We start from the raw sequence: 16303 nt of genomic DNA on the forward strand, positions 1-16303 counted from the left end.
TTCTGACTCTATTCACCACCCTGATCCCAATCCGACTCCATCCATCCCCCCAATCCCATCCCTGCTCCATCCATTGTGGTAGGTTAAGGGGGGAAAACACAAAACAATAGCCTGCTCAGTACTTAGTGCCGGGGGGGGGGGTGACACCATGTTCTACCGCACCGGGTGACAATAACCCCAGTGACGCCACTGATTGGAGGGAAGGGACACACCCCTCTTCACACAGAACACAGGAAGAGAGCTGAGGCTATCAATCATCTGGAGCTCCCTCACCTGTCATCTTTGTTCTCTTGGTGTCCGGAAAACTTGTCAGAAGTGACTAATGCAGCAGAGAAGTGAAGTAGCAGTCAGAAATTACACTTAGTGCTCTGGATTGAGACACACTATAGAGGGATATGCTTTCTTTATATTTCATGTCAGAGGTTTACAACCACTTTAAGGAAGGTTAAACTACAGCAGATGTTCAGAAAGATGAGCAATGAGAATCTAATGTAAGGTTAATAAAAACATCACAGTAAACAGATTGCTATATTTTGTCTCAAATACAAATAAAGTGATATTGTCTGCTTAGGCATCTAGCAGTACTCTAAAAACATTCAATGTAGAGTCTACGGACCTTGTTTGCTATAGCTGGAGGAAGACTCCAGCCGTGAATTTGCGCTCTCCCAAACTCCTTCCAGATGTGTGAGCGAATCTGGCGGTAATGTTCATGTTTCTTGCTTCTCAATGGTACAGCATCATCATCACTAATGAGAGCAAAAAAATAAATTTGTAGTCTAGAGCCATCAGCTTCAAACATATATATGAGCCAATAACACCATGAAGGTATTTTCACTCTGCAAGCTTGACATGAATGCAGTGTGGCAAGTATGATCTTTATAGCACTGAGTTATGATTGAATCTGGTTCCCCAAAAGTAGCGGCTCCTTTTGGGATACTTTTTTATTCCTAAATAGTTTTTTGTGACCCTTAATCCTTCTGCTCAAACCTGGGCCCCACTCCTATAGGATTTAACAGTGTTATGTCGCGTACACACGACCGGACTTTTTGAGGGACTAGGTCCGACGGTCTTTCCAACTGACTTTCGGCAGAGTTCCGACAGACTTTATGAATGAACGGACTTGGCCACACACAATCACACCAAAGTCTGACGGATTCAAACGTGATGACGTACGACCGGACTAGAATAAGGAAGATCATAGCCAGTAGCCAATAGCTGCGCTAGCGTCGTTTTTTTTGTCTGTCGGACTAGCATATACACGAACGGATTTCTCGGTCCGGCGGAGTTCCGGTGGAAAAATTGAAAACATGGTCTATTTCTAAAGTCTGCTGGATTTTTGCCAAGCAAAGGTCCAATGGAGCCCACACGAGATCGAATTGTCCAACAGACTTGTTCTGTCAGACCTTTGCTGTCAAAAAGTCCGGTCGTGTGTACGTGACATTAGAGTACCTATAGGCCCACTGAGGCTTTTGCTGCGAACTATTGATGACATAGTTGGAGCAATGCTCTGAGTTGGGGCCTCTGAAAATATTGTGCCCAGGATTAACAAGCTACCTGAGCACACAGAAAATAGTATGGATTAACAAAGTTACTTTAAAAGGTATCACAAGATGCCTAGACTTTGAACGTGTTATTTTGAAAAATGATGGCATGACAGGTCTTCTTTACTGTTTCACATTAAACACTTCTCAGTTCCACTATGAATATCCAGGTGTGGGGGATTTACCATTGAATTCTCATGCTTTGACAGGGATATTGAGTGGAGTCTCATTTACACCAAGCAATCATCTCACTTAACTCTACCAATCTATTCTTAGTGAGATGCCCTTTATGAACACAAGTATGCCAATGACAGAATGTGCTTGGTTTTTCATTTGAGCTGCCAGTAGAGGGCAGGTGACACAGGACTATAAAAGGATAGATGGCATGCAGTCATACCATACCCCCACTGAACCTACAAAAGAAAATTCTATTTCAGATAGAGATAGAGAAAAATTTTTTTTATGTTTACTTTAATACAATTCATATTTACAACTGGCACACAGAATAATACTGAAAGACAACAAGGTACCCACTTTGTATGTGAGGGGCTGTGTGCGCGAAAACTGACAGACTGGTTCCGTGCAGCGCTGCTTATCTGACCCATGGAGTAAACAGCGGATGTAGAGCGCGCTCTGTGCAGAGAGGTGGGTGGAGTTGGTGGTGGCATTTCTGCTTTTTCTGGTGGACTGCTGGACGAGCTAAATAATTTGTCAAATCTATGAGTAAAAAGAAATAAAGTAAAAAAACAAATATTATTGAGAGGGGTTGCACACTTCTGAAAATGACAGTATATAAAAGATAGCTATCTAAAAAGTAACCCGTCAGGTAAGAAATATGGAAGTGGCCATTGACAGGTTGTTTTTGAAAGGGGTAAGGGGAATAAAATTACCCTTTGCTTCCTTTTCAAGCTGCAGACCATCGGTTTCTATATTACATTACATGCTAAATGAAAGTTCCCTGTATTAGGCTGGCAGCTCTGTGTAATGAAATACACCCTGATTCACTGACTTTGAGGGCCAGTTGCGTCTGGTGCTCAATATTTTGGGGGGCAGCAAGCAAACCTACCCCCCTCACTCGCACAAATACCACCCCCCCCATGGGAGAGGCGCAGGAAGCTGCCCCTGGCCCTGTTACTAGCACTAGCCTTAGGAGATGGTGCTGGATCCGGAGTAGGGCTCCTGGAAGCTGCCCCTCCTCCCCTTCACCTGTTGCAGCTTGCCAAGGGAAGAGCTTCTCCTCCCGGCCGAACGGGACCTGATTGGCTGGGAGTCCTCAGACTCCCTGGCCAGATTGATTAGAAGGAGAAGCAGGAAGATATTAGTGACTATTAATTCACTAATGTCACACAACTGGGTGGGCTCAGGGCTCTGCACCCCGAGTCAACCCTTTTTTGAAGCCAATTAGAGCCTCAGGCTCTAATCATGTGCTTCAAAAAAAGAGAAAAATCCAATTGGAATGCGTCTGGCATCCTGAATGTAGATTAGGGGCTGAGTGCATGGATTGGCTGAGGACCCATTCACACCAGAATCTGTGGTTTTACTGCACATTTTTGCATGTACATTTGCATGTATTTGTGGTGCATTTTTTTACACGTATTTTCACAGCATTTTTCATAAGCCCTTTGAGGTCACTTCTGTCTACTTACTTATTTTGGCTTTTATGTACACTGGATTTTTTATTCATCTATGCGTATGTCAGTGCATTTGCAGTACAGAAAAATGCAGCTTGCAGTACTTTTTTTAAACTGCATGTAGTGCAATAGTGTGAACTATGCCCATAGGATAACCTGGATTTTGGAATGTCTATGCAGTTGGAGTGCAGTCAAAAATTCATCACATTGCATCTGGTTTGAATGGGCCCTAAAGTGCCTACTTTGCCCTTTCACACAGGCAATCCAATCAGGTCCGCCTGTCAGTTTTTCAAGCAGACCTGATTGGAAGGTCCATGCATTCCCATGGACTGCCAGGTGTAAACAAAGTTGCGTTTATTTACACCCACCAACCTGCAAGTCTGATACAGTCCACACAAAAAAAAAGGGGGAGGACTGCGTTCTCTTCCATTTGAGTGGATCAGATCAGAGGCAGTGACTTTACTCCTGGCTACCCATAGAGCAGAGCGGGATCTGTCCGCATTCGCTCTGCATTAACTGAGAGGACATGGACCTGTCATCTGCCCCGCTCTGCTCCAATCAGGAGATCAGCTCACAGATCCCCTGCTGATGGGAACGGAAGGCACCCGTGTGAAAGGGCTCTTATTCTTTGCTGCTGGTCAAAGAATAGCAGCAAAAGGACAATGACAAATTCAGGTGTTTATACCAGCATTTTTTTAAATTTGTATAATAGTTTTCTTTATTTCCCTGTCTAAATAAAAATCGTCCTTAAAATGTGTTTCATTATGCGTTTTAAATAATAAATTAATAAATTACTATAAACATTTAACACATACACTTTCCAGAAAGAGGATTTTTTCATCTGTACAGCCTGAACTTCCTTGGAGGCCCTGAAATAAAATGAAATACAAATACTGCTCAGTAAGCTTACTAAAGAAAGAAACGCCATACTGAAAAAACAGCACAATTTCTATATTTTGTGGCTAAACAATGGTTTACATTTTTTTTTTTTTGCAATATTAGTAGTAAGGTTTGATATCTTCACATTATCACAAGTAAATGAACAATAGAAAGATACATTTCGCTGTGCCCCGGTGCAGCGGCGCTGCTTGCTATACTCACTGGTCATGGAGACAGCAGCGAGAGCCATTGGCACCTGCTGCTTTCACTCAAATCCTGTGAGTAGGGCACAGAGGCAGCGTCAAGCCAAGCTGTGTGCGTCAATAGGCACAGCCTGGCTCTGGGTCTAGACTGCACAGGCACCCCTCTAGCAAGTGGTTTGTTATAGTGGGCACGCAGAAGGAAGGAGGAGTGGAGAGCATTGGCAGGGGCCCCCTAGAAGAGTTGATTCAGGGCTACTCTGTGCAAACCTATTGCACAGAGCAGGTAAGTATAACATGTTTGTTATTAAAAACAAAACAAAAAAACTTTACTATCACTTTACGTCTTGCCCTTTAGAGAAGTTAAAACTCAGCATCCGGACCAGATAGTGTATAAAAAGGTGAAGCTACTGGATTTTGTTGCTAATGAAGTTCTTCATTATGTTTAATCTAAACAATGCTTTCTTTTGTTTTTGGAATTCTGCCAGATTAAAACGATTAGTGACTAACCAAAACAAGGTACAGCAGAAAGGGGTCCTTAGTTTGCCACATATACTTTCCCTTTGATAAATACGCCATTTTCAAAGGATGGAAGCTTCAAGTTCTTGAGTTCTATTGTTCCAAAAAGTATCAATTGTTCTCAAAGAAATTATTAAATACAAATTTTTATCTAAACAAAAGAAATCAAGTGCTTTTCTCTGTATAGATTGCCACCAGGGGTACAGCGCTTAAACCTGGGTACTTTCAAAACACAATGAAATCTAAGCTTTGGTACTTTAAAGTTGCTAAATCCAAAAATGTATGTCATAACATTTGAAAGAAAAAGATGTCCATGCAGAACCAATTTTAAAATTGATTGTTTGACATCTATATTGTACAACCATATACCAAAGTAAACTTACATGGACAGATCATGTCCCTCAAGTGGATGAAATTATACTATCAAAACATTTCTTGTAACTCAGCTGGGAGAAAGACATCCAAGAGGAAGACCTATACTGCAATGGGATCACCAAATAAAAAGCAGTGAGTGGATTGGTGCTCTACAACAATGTCCGGATGAACAGCTAAAGCCCTGAGCAGGTAGGCTGTTTCAGTTCAGGCATTTAAATTTTAGCAATTACATATAATGCATAGTAGAGTTTTTTTATTATTATTATTTCATAGATGAGCAATATTTTCGACGCATTTAAAAACATGAAACCTAACAGTAACATTTTTATTCCTACACACATAAGCACATGTACTGAATTTAATTACATTAATAAATCTCTGAATAATGTAGTACCACTCAATCCTCAGCCATAGAAAAGTCATTACCTGAGCATTTCTGTCCTGCGTACTGCCTCTTGCAGTTCCATCAGCTTCTCTTTGTACTGGTTCCTCTCCATCAGCACGCGTGCCATTTCTGCTCTGGTGAATCTCTTTCTTTGAGCTGCTGGAATATCAACCTAGGAAATTGTTTTGGTGACATAAATTAGTAGTCCCCTTTTTGATGAGGTCCTGTACAAGAATTATTAGTAGAGCAAAGTTCTAAATATGATGCTACATTGTTGCTCAGTAATTATACAAGCATCTAAACATCTGAAGACCTGCCAGCAGAGACAGTCAGATGCACAAATCATTTATGAAAAACTAAAGAAAACAAACCTGTTCCTCAATGGATTCCAAGAAAAGGATTGTAGGGCAAGTACAAAAATCTTTTTTTTTCCCTTTCACCCCCATTGAGGGAATGGGCAGCCATACAAACCTGTGGCCTGAAGCCAAAAAGCCATATAAAGCTGCCACTTCAGATACTCATTTAGCTGAGGTGATAGCTACAAAGAAAACTACCTTGTGAATCAGAGAAGAGAATGTGTCTGATCGATTTAAATGGGGGCTTCTGCAGAACCAAAAGAGCCAAATTCAAATGCCTCAGAAGCAGAGAGGATTTGGCCAGAGGGAAACCCATTGGATCCCCCTTGCACAAAGGTCATGATCAGGAAGCCAAAGGTCTTTTTAAAAGAATGGCAAGAACACAGATCTGGCCCTTGATAGTACTAAGGGTCAAACTGTGGTCCAGACACAACTGCAATAATGAAAGACTCAGGCCGCGTACACACGGGCGGATTGTCTGCCCAACTAAGTTCGTCAGACAATCCGACAGACAATCCGTTCAAAATTTGAATGAACGGACTTGACCACACACGATGAGCAGACAGTCCGCTGAAAGCGTGCGTGATGACGTGTACAGCACCTACGACGGGACTAGAAAAACGACGTCCTATACACTGCAATGCAACCTTCGGCCATGTAAATCCTTTCTGAGCATGCGCCATACTTAGTCCGTCCAACTTGCCTACACACGAGCGGACTGTCCGCTGAAACCAAGTTTGAACGGACAAAATTACGGAAATTCCGTAAGACTTTGTTCGTCAGACAGTCCGCTGAAAAAGTCAGCTGAAGCCCACACACGAGCGGATTGTCCGCTGAAACACGGTTCAGCGGACTAAGTTGGACAGACAATCCGCCCGTGTGTACGCGGCCTCACAGAGAAAACTCCTTGGGTGAAAGCCCCTGGACTCACAACAAGCAAAGTACACCTACCACATTTGATGATAAACCTTGTGGGAAGTGGATTTCTTAGCTTTAAGCACTTTCAGAGATGCCCCTATTCCTTATAACTTGAGCTACAACAGCCATACTGTTATGGCCAGCAGGGTAGTAAATCTGTCCTTGGGACACAAGATCCAGGTGCTCTGGCAGAGGCCATGGTGCATCTGCAAGATGCCTTAGCATTTCCACCTCCATATCAATCCTGTGTTAAGTCAAGAAAGAGGCTTCTGGTGACGAAACGTGCAGATCAGGGTGTACAGATTCCAGGAAGCCGGTGTGCATACATTGCTTTTGTCAGCAGGTCCCTGGACCTGGATACAAGCTTATCTAAATTGTTGTTGAATCAAGAGGTCAACAGCCAGCTTAGAAAATCTGCGCTCCAATTGTCCACACTGGGCATGTCAACTCTGACATAGCTAAAACATGTTTCTGTGGCTGGACAGAATTCAATCTATCTTCTTTGCTGCAACAAAACTACTTGTTTCGTTCTTATAATTGATTGCCATGGCATTGTCAAACAAAATCCACAGGGCATGACCTGACAACAAGTTTGAAAAACACTTGACAGTTAGCTAAATCCCTCTGCTTTTTCTGCTGGAGAAAGTGGGTACTTTTCACCTCATTTCTTTCATAATGAAAGCATCCAATGTTAACCCAAAGAGGCTGTCCCTCAAAGGTCACGTGGGGTAAAATGCTTTGCTTACAGTCCAGCATCTCATCCATAGAGCCACAGAGCCCTCTGAAAGTTCACAGACAGTATACCTATGAGAGACAGTAAGCAGGAAGCTTCCTGCAAACCATCATAGCTAAAATTTTAAAGACAACTAGTCAATGCAATCAATGATCTGCAGGTCAACATCAGCACAGGTTACATAATGCTTAAAGTGGTTGTAACCCTAAAAAAGGAGAACAAGTCCTTGTATAGCAGGTTAAACAGAAAAGTGCTTGTGCTGTCTAACCTGTACCTCTGGAATCTGTAAAAAAACTGTCTGATCCTGCCTGGTTCAGCACCCCTTGTAAACTGACAAAGGTTCATCATGGCTGCTGAGCCCTGACACCGTGGTCAGTTTACTTGCATCCATCATCCGCAGCTCACCTCTGCTGTCCCTCGTCCTCTCCCCCTCCCCTCCCCTCCCTGCCTATCAGTTCAGGAGTCTGTGTCTCTGTCTCCGCCCCCCCCCCCACCTCGCTGCTGTTAGTAAAAATCTAAACTTTAAAAAAAATTCTCTGCCAGCCCTTCTCTTTTAAGCTACCATCCTGCACTGTGTAATTGTTTGTTAAAAACAAAGCCTGTAAATACATTTTTGTAATGTATTTTCAGGCCGGTAACGTGACTCCCTCCTATTCCGATCCAGGGCTACAGCGGGAGGGGCTGAGCAGCCAGTAAGGCGGTCACAGGACCTCCAGGCTGATGTCAGAGGGAGATCTTGGCCCCTCCTGCTGTAGCCCGGGGATCGGAGTAGGAGAGCAGCCAGGAGTTAAGTGACCAGCCTGAATATACATGACAAAAAGGTATTTAGAGGCTTCATTTTACCAAACAATTACAATTGGATTGGACCATTTAGTGACAAAACCCTCATAAAAAAGGATAGAGAGCCAACAAGTGTTTGGGACACGAAAAAACCCAAACCCAAGTGCTTTCAATCTTCATACAAAAAATAAAAAATAAAAATAAAAAACAACAACTGTGTAAAAAGAACGTTTTGGTGCCCTAAGAGGCCATGTAGGACCCAATGCTAGAGACAGCACTGGTGAAAGTGACAGGTTTGTCTTCCAATTTTAGGGTGTGTCACAATGCACCAATAAGGGCCAAAAAAGCTCTTTCAATTTTGGAGTAAAAGTAGAAAACGTGGACTCTTTCAAGTGCAAATCTCATCAGTTAATGACTTAAGCAATTCAGGCAGAGTTGCACAGCCAAAGGTTTGGAAGCAGCTAAGGCCATAGGCTAAGTCACAGAGTCCGCTGTTACCCATTTGAAGCTGGTTTGGCCAAGGCCAGAGATTAGCTGGGCAATTTGCGACATAAAGGAATGCATGACTGCAGTAAAAACCCACTTCTGAGAGGGGGCAAGCCCACCAACACCCAATGGAGACAGAGAGGACTCAGAATACCAACAATACTAAATGGACAACAGCCTGTATGCTACGTGCATCCGATGCATCCGGTGTAGCCAGACTGTCCTCTTTTTGTAAAGAATCAGACATGTTGCAGCAAGTCCGGTAAGCATTGGACAGCCCCCAAGGTAGGAAGCTAAGCCTTGAATTCCTGGAACCTGGGCAGCTGGCAGACAATGCACTGGACCAGGATTAAGTGGCTTTGACAAAGAGTCATTGCAGGAGGACAATAAGAACAGATCATCTAACAAAGTTCCAGGTAGCTCTTATAGCAAAACAGCAATGGACACACGCTTCTTTGCCACTGTCTAGCATAAATAAGGCAGCGTAGTGAGTATGTGCAACACTTCACCCAGTGGAATTATCTCAGCACTCACAGGGTTAACCCAAACTATCGGGAAAAGGGGGAATTGAAAAAAGCCAGTCAAGCTAATAAAAAGGAGGGTGGAGCCACACACAGAAGGGAGTTTTAAGACACAGACTTAAGAATAAAGCAATGCCCTGTACCTGGAAAACACTACAAAGTTAACTTAGCCAAAACCAGTCTTGAAAGTTATCAAGTGGCACCCTGTGACCCAAAGTCACCTGCGGTGTCTAGCAAGGTACGGTCACAGTAAGATCAATAGTCAAAATTAAGGACAACTGTGCTGGGGAGCTGCGAGAACTCAAACAAACCTCTTAAAGTTACATAGAGATAAATCTTGATTGAAGAGGAAAAAGTTGCTCGAAAAAGTATGTTAGGTCTTAAATCAAAAGACGCTCATTATAGCAAAGGAGGTATGCTGGTGGTAGGAAGGGGGTATATGCTGGTCTGGTCCACAATTTTTGCTTTTTTTCAATCTTCCTTTAAGTAGTAGCATTATCCCAAAGGTTTGAAACTAGCGGTGTCTCGCGATTGACAAGAAAGAAAGGTAGATCCTACAACGTAGACTGGTGCAGATAAGCTGCTGAGGGTCTGTGTTAGCACAGGACCAAGCCCAAGGGAATTGTCACTGCGTTGTACTATCACTCTATGTAGCCTAAGCAGTTGAGCTTATATGTCCAGACCCCCTCTGCATGGCATTCTGAGGATACTATAAATACAGTATCTCACAAAAGTGAGTACACCCCTCACATTTTTGTAAATATTTTATTATATCTTTTCATGTGCCAACACTGAAGAAATTACACTTTGCTACAATGTAAAGTAATGAGTGTACAGCTTGTACAACATTCTAAATTTGCTGTCCCCTCAAAATAACTCAACACACAGCCATTAATGTCTAAACCGCTGGCAGCAAAGGTGAGTACACCCCTAAGTGAAAATGTCCAAATTGGGCCCAATTAGCCATTTTCCCTCCCCGGTGTTGTGTGACACGTTAGTGTTACAAGGTCTCAGGTGTGAATGGGGAGCAGGTGTGTTAAATTTGGTGTTATCGCTCTCACTCTCTCATACTGGTCACTGGAAGTTCAACATGGCACCTCATGGCAAAGAACTATCTGAGGATCGGAAAAAAAGAATTGTTGCTCTACATAAAGATGGCCTAGGCTTTAAGAAGATTGCCAAGAAACTGAGCTGCAGCATGCTGGCCAAGACCATACAGAGGTTTAATGCTGCATACACATGATCAGACTATCCGGCGGACTATCCGCCGGACTTTGCCCCGGAGGTCCGCCGGACTTTCCGAATGAGCAGACTTGCCCACACACGACCGGACTTTGCCAGTGGACAATCCGCCGGACTTTGCCACGGAGGTCCGCCGGACTTTCCGAACGAGCAGACTTGCCTACACACGACTGGACATTTCCGGTGAACAACCCGCCGGACTTTTGGCAGAGGTCCGCCAGACTTTTCAAATGAACGGACTTGCCCACACACGGAGTAAAGTCCGTTCATTTTGAACGTGACTCCAGGTAAATGGGACTACCGAAGGAAGTCAATGTCGCTGCCTCCATTGACGAGATTGACACCTTGCTAGCCCTGTCGCCTAGTATGGATTTTAAGGGGAACCCCTACACCGAAAAAACTGTGTGGGGGTCCCCCCAAAGTCCATACCAGACCCTTATCAGAGCATGCAGCCCGGCTGGAACAGAAAGGGGGTGGGGATGAGAGAGCTCTCCCTCCTGAACCGCACCAGGCCGCATGCCCTCAACATGGGGGTGGGTGCTTTGGGGAAGGGGGGGTCTGCGGCCCCCCCACCCCAAAGCACCTTGTCCCCATGTTGAGGAGGACAAGGGCCTCTTCCCGACAACCCTGGCCGTTAGTTGTTAGGGTCTGTGGGTGGGGGGCTTATTGGAATCCGGGAGCCCCCTTTAATAAGGGGGCCACCAGATCCCGGCCCCCCATCATATGTGAATGAATATGGGGTACATCATACCCCTACCCATTCACCTGAGGAAAAAAAGTGTCAAAAAAACACAACACAGGTTTTTAAAGTTGTTCATTAGACAGCTCCGGGGGTCTTCTCGCCGGGCTCCTCCGCTATTTTCTGCTCTTTTACTAGCGGAGGAGCCCAGCTTTCTCCTTCGTTGCCACCGTCCGGGGGTCTTCTTCTGACCTCGGGGGTCTTCTTCCGACTTCTCCCGCTCTTCGGTTTTTCTGCCGGGCTCCTCAGCTATCTTCTTCCAGCTCTTTTACTAGCGTTGGCCCAGTCTTCTGCGAACGAGAAGACCGGGCCAATGCTAGTAAAAGAGCTGGAAGAAGATAGCAGAGGAGCCCGGCAGAAAAACCGAAGAGCGGGAGAAGTCGGAAGAAGAACCCCGAAGTGGGGAGAAGACCCCCGGACGGCGACGACGAAGGAGAAAGCCGGGCTCCTCCGCTAGTAAAAGAGCAGAAGATAGCGGAGGAGCCTGGCGAGAAGACCCCCGAAGTCGGAAGAAGGCCTTCAGAGCTGTCTAATAAACTACTTTAAAAACCTGTGTTGTGTTTTTTTTATTGACACTTTTTCCCTCAGGTGAATAGGTAGGGTACGATGTACCCCATACTCATTCACATGGGGTGGGGGCTGGGATCTGGGGGCCCCCTTATTAAAGTGGGCTCCCGGATTTTGATAAGCCCCCACCTGCAGACCCTGACAACCAACGGCCAGGGTTGTCGGGAAGAGGCACTTGTCCTCATCAAAGCACCCCCCCCTTGTTGAGGGCACGTGGCCTGTCGCGGTTGAGGGGAGGGGGCGCTCGCTCGTCCCCACCCCCTTTCCTGACCGGCCAGGCTGCGTGCTCGGATAAGGGTCTGGTATGGACTTTGGGGGGACCCCTGCGCTGTTTTTTCGGCGTAGGGGTTCCCCTTAAAATCCATACTAGGCGACGGGGCTAGCAAGGTGTCAATCTCGCCGATGGAGGTGGCGACATTGACTTCCTTCACTAGTCCCGTCTACCTGGAGTCACGATCAAAATGAACAGGCTTTACTCCATGTGTGGGCAAGTCCGTTCATTTGAAAAGTCCAGTGGACTAGCACACAGATGAGCGGATTGTCCGCCGGACAATTTTGAGTCAAGACTTCTTTCAAAGTCCGCCTTTGACTTTTGGGAAGAAAAAGTCCGCCGGAGCCCACACACGGTCGAATTGTCCGGTGTGTACGCATCGTATGTACGCAGCATAACAAGACAGGTTCCACTCAGAACAGGCCTCTCCATGGCCGACCGAATAAGGTGAGTGTACGTGCTCAGTATCATATCCAGAGATTGTCTTTGGGAAGTAGACGTATGAGTGCTGCCAGCATTGCTGCAGAGATTGAAGAGATGGGGGGGGGGGGGGGGTCAGCCTGTCAGTGCTCAAACCATACGCCGCACACTGCATTAAATTGGTCTGCATGGCTGTGATCCCAGAAGAAAGCCTCTTCTAAAAATGATGCACAAGAAAGCCCGCAAACAGTTTGCTGAAGACAAGCAGCCTAAGAACATGGAATACTGGAACCATGTCCTGTGGTCTGATGAGACCAAGATAAACTTATTTGGTTCAAATGGTCTCAAGCATGTGTGGTGACAACCAAGTGAGGAGTACAGAGACAAGTGTGTCTTGTCTACAAGCATGGTGGTAGGAGTGTCATGGTCTGGGGCTGCATGAGTGCTGCCAGCACTGGGGAACTACAGTTTATAGAGGGAACCCTAATGTACTGTGACATACTGAAGCAGAGCATGATCCCCTCCCTTCAGAGACTGGGCCACAGGGCAGTATTCCAACATGATAACGACCCCAAACACCCCTCCAAGACAACCACAGCCTTGCTAAAGAAGTTGAGGGTAAAGTTGATGGACTGGCCAAGCATGTCTCCAGACCTAAACCCTATTAAACATCTGTGGGGCATCCTCAAATGGAAGGTGGAAGAGCGCAAGGTCTCTAATATCCACCAGCTCCGTGATGTCATCATGGAGGAGTGGAAGAAGATTCCAATGGCAACCTGTGAAGCTCTGGTGAACTCCATGCCTAAGAGGGTTAAGACAGTGCTGGAAAATAATGGTGAGATACTGTATATGTAAACATTTTTGGGTGGTAAAGGGTTAGGGAAGTGGCTGCAAACTGCTAGCTCCAGGCCCCTTTCCAAATCTTAATTTTTTGCGGTCAGCATACAGCAGGATGAAGGTGAGAGATGGGAGTCTGTGTCAGTCGGGATTGTAGTAGGCAGTCGCCATCTTGGAATTTGATTCCCCCTCCTCCTTTCATCTTTCTCACACAGTAGACTACTGACTCCTAATGAATGCACAGCTCGTTCCCATACAGGTTGGACATGGAAAGGCAAGGAATCACCTGCAAACATGAACCTATTATTTTAAACTGCTTTTGTGCACACTGAATGCTTTGTTATCATTTTGCCTTTTCGGTATTCTTAGAAAACGTTCAAAGTGTCAGTTCTTATTTCGGCATTTAGTTTTCTAGGTCAACTGCCTGCTAAATGAACAAGCATCCTTTCATGATATTGCTGATTTACAGCCCAAAGCACAGACATGTGATATAGGAAGTTTCAAGACTAAAACAGGGATTATATAGTATGACAGAGGTGTGTGGAATGCATACATTGCAAACAAGAATTACAAATATTGGTCAGAGAACGTATACACAGCAGTGGGTCTAATAATTCCAAATACACTCATTTTAGCCATTTCTGTGACAAGCATATATATGCATATACACACACGCACTTACCTCCGCATCTTCCCTGCACAGCTTTCTTGCTTCATCCAGTTCCATTCGAGTCCTGAAACATAAGAAATCACTTCATATGAATTAAGTTTAAAAAAAAAAAAAAAAACCATGAACCAGATCTCAGCTAAGGCCCCTTTGACAACCATTATACCCTCATGCACAATGGATGTTTTTACAGCTGCCGTTTTTGGCTTCAGATGTTTTTTTCTGTAGTCAAACTCCCCAGCATGTTATCCTATGTGTCCATGCACACGGAGGCTGTTTTCAGCAGCTTTTGGCTGGAGCGTTTTCTAGCTGTAAAAAAAAAAAAAAAAACACAAAAAAAAAAACCCAGAACTAGTGGAGAGGAGCTGTAAAGACGCTCTAATCCCACGTACACAAGATCAGACATTCCGACAACAAAATCCATGGGATTTTTTCTGATGGGTTTTGGCTCAAACTTGTCTTGAATACACACGGTCACACAATGTTGTCGGAAATTCCAAACATCAAGAACGCGGTGACGTATAACAAGCCGAGAAAAGTTCAATAGCCAGTGCGGCTCTTCTGCTTGATTCCGAGCATTCTTAGAACTTTGTGCTTCGGAATTGTGTACACACGATCGAAATTTCCGACAACGGATTTGTTGTCGGAAAATTTGAGATCCAGATCTCAAAATTTTGTGTATCCGAAATTCCGATGGAAATGGTCCAATGGAATATGTCCGATGGAGCCTACACACGATCAGAATTTCTGACAAAAAGCTCCTATCTGGTTTCAGTACCAGTCCAGCTGGGTTCTACTTGACCGCAGGTGTCACTGTCGCTGCCGGCAAGGGTAGAAACGCAGTCTTGCTGGGTGTATTGAATGCCACTGATTCCCTCAGAGCCAGCCCAGTAGGAGTGTTCTCCTGCTGTGCATTCTGGGGGGTGGTATTTAAAGGTACCGACGCCACGTGCTTCGGGGTTACGGAGATTATCCGTTTGGTTATGGGGGTCCTCCTAAACCCAGCCCCATGGCCCTCCTGGCCTGAGGGTGTGGAACCATGCATTCCGAGTCTCGGGGCTGGCTGGCTCGAGGCAACACAACTGCAGGGACAGGGCCTGAATGGATTTCGGGGCCTATTGATCCAAAGGTGGTCTAGTGTAGTTTCATCTGAAGGGAGAGGCCCAGCAACTGGAAAACCCCAGGGGAGGACTCTTCAGGAGAAGGCCGTGTGCAAGGCTGGCTTCTCTGAAAGAGCCTGGAGGTTCAGTTGAAGGACGCAACCTGGATCAACACTCATACTGTACCGCCGGATCGGCTGAGAGAACCTGGTACTGCATGATAGCTCTTAAAATTTGTCTACGTCCCTCAGTAACGCTCAAGTGTACATCACAAGTCTGTGGCAGAGACTTTGCCAAGCACCCTACCGGCTGCTAGTCCTAGTGAGAGGAGGTCTATCCGGGGGTTGTGAGATCCAGCTGTGAAACGGTTGCTATTCTCTGGATTTTCTATAAGGACTTAAATTATTTTTGAAGTCCAAAGTACCTGAACTCACTCCTAACCCTCTACCCTTTATTGAAAGACTCTGTTTCTGTTTCAAATAAATAACCCAAAAGAAGATTCAGTGTCAGTTTCCACATTCCTTTGGGCCATCTACCACAGGAATCCCTAGACGGAGAGGCAAACAAGAGGGTAACGGTAAGCCCAAATTAAACCAGCAGCTCCTTCGGGGGTTAGTGCTACAATATTAAAATACAATGTGAAATATTAACAGAAAATAAACCAAAACAGATATATATTCTTAATTGAATCAGAAAAGGGCTGGCGACTCAAATGCTCTTGAATAAAAGTCCTTTATTTGGTTACATGGGTACAGGCTATGCTGACGTGTTTTGGCTAAGAAGCCTTCATCAAAGCAAGATATACATTTTTAAATATTAGGGCTTAGATTGATAAAGTGCTTCTAAAAATGTCAGCTTCAAACATTTCCCCAAGCAAATGGCCCAGAAAATTATCCAGATCATGAAACTCAGTGAAAGCTCTGAACTTCTCATCTACGGACAGATCGGTGACTCCTAAAGCTGGCCACACTCTAGTAGAATTTTGCTTGAAATTTTTCCCTTTGAGAACGTTCATTCTATTTTTGAATTTTTAGTTGGGTCAAGTCAGTTTTCGACTGCAGTGATGCAAAAATTTTAAAGGAGCAGGATACAAACATTTTCTCGAACGAACACATTTTTTTAATGTGGTTTTCACT

General features: G+C 44.8%; 1 protein-coding gene across 1 annotated transcript in view; it reads right to left on the reverse strand.

Annotated features, from left to right (window-relative positions):
* Positions 1 to 16303, reverse strand: part of LOC143934034 (C-Jun-amino-terminal kinase-interacting protein 4-like) — a 167814-nt gene that overhangs the window by 67315 nt on the left and 84196 nt on the right. Inside the window, exons 13-17 of the mRNA XM_077457281.1 lie at positions 14083 to 14134; positions 5572 to 5702; positions 3988 to 4041; positions 2076 to 2258; positions 617 to 746 (exon numbers count right to left, since the gene is read on the reverse strand). Coding sequence (XP_077313407.1) covers positions 617 to 746; positions 2076 to 2258; positions 3988 to 4041; positions 5572 to 5702; positions 14083 to 14134 — 550 coding nt within the window. The remainder of the gene's footprint in view (positions 1 to 616; positions 747 to 2075; positions 2259 to 3987; positions 4042 to 5571; positions 5703 to 14082; positions 14135 to 16303) is intronic.

Source organism: Lithobates pipiens, unplaced genomic scaffold (assembly GCF_037356315.1).
Source record: "Lithobates pipiens isolate NorthernLeopardFrog02 unplaced genomic scaffold, aLitPip1_a1.2 Scaffold_27, whole genome shotgun sequence".
Lineage (NCBI taxonomy): Eukaryota > Metazoa > Chordata > Amphibia > Anura > Ranidae > Lithobates > Lithobates pipiens.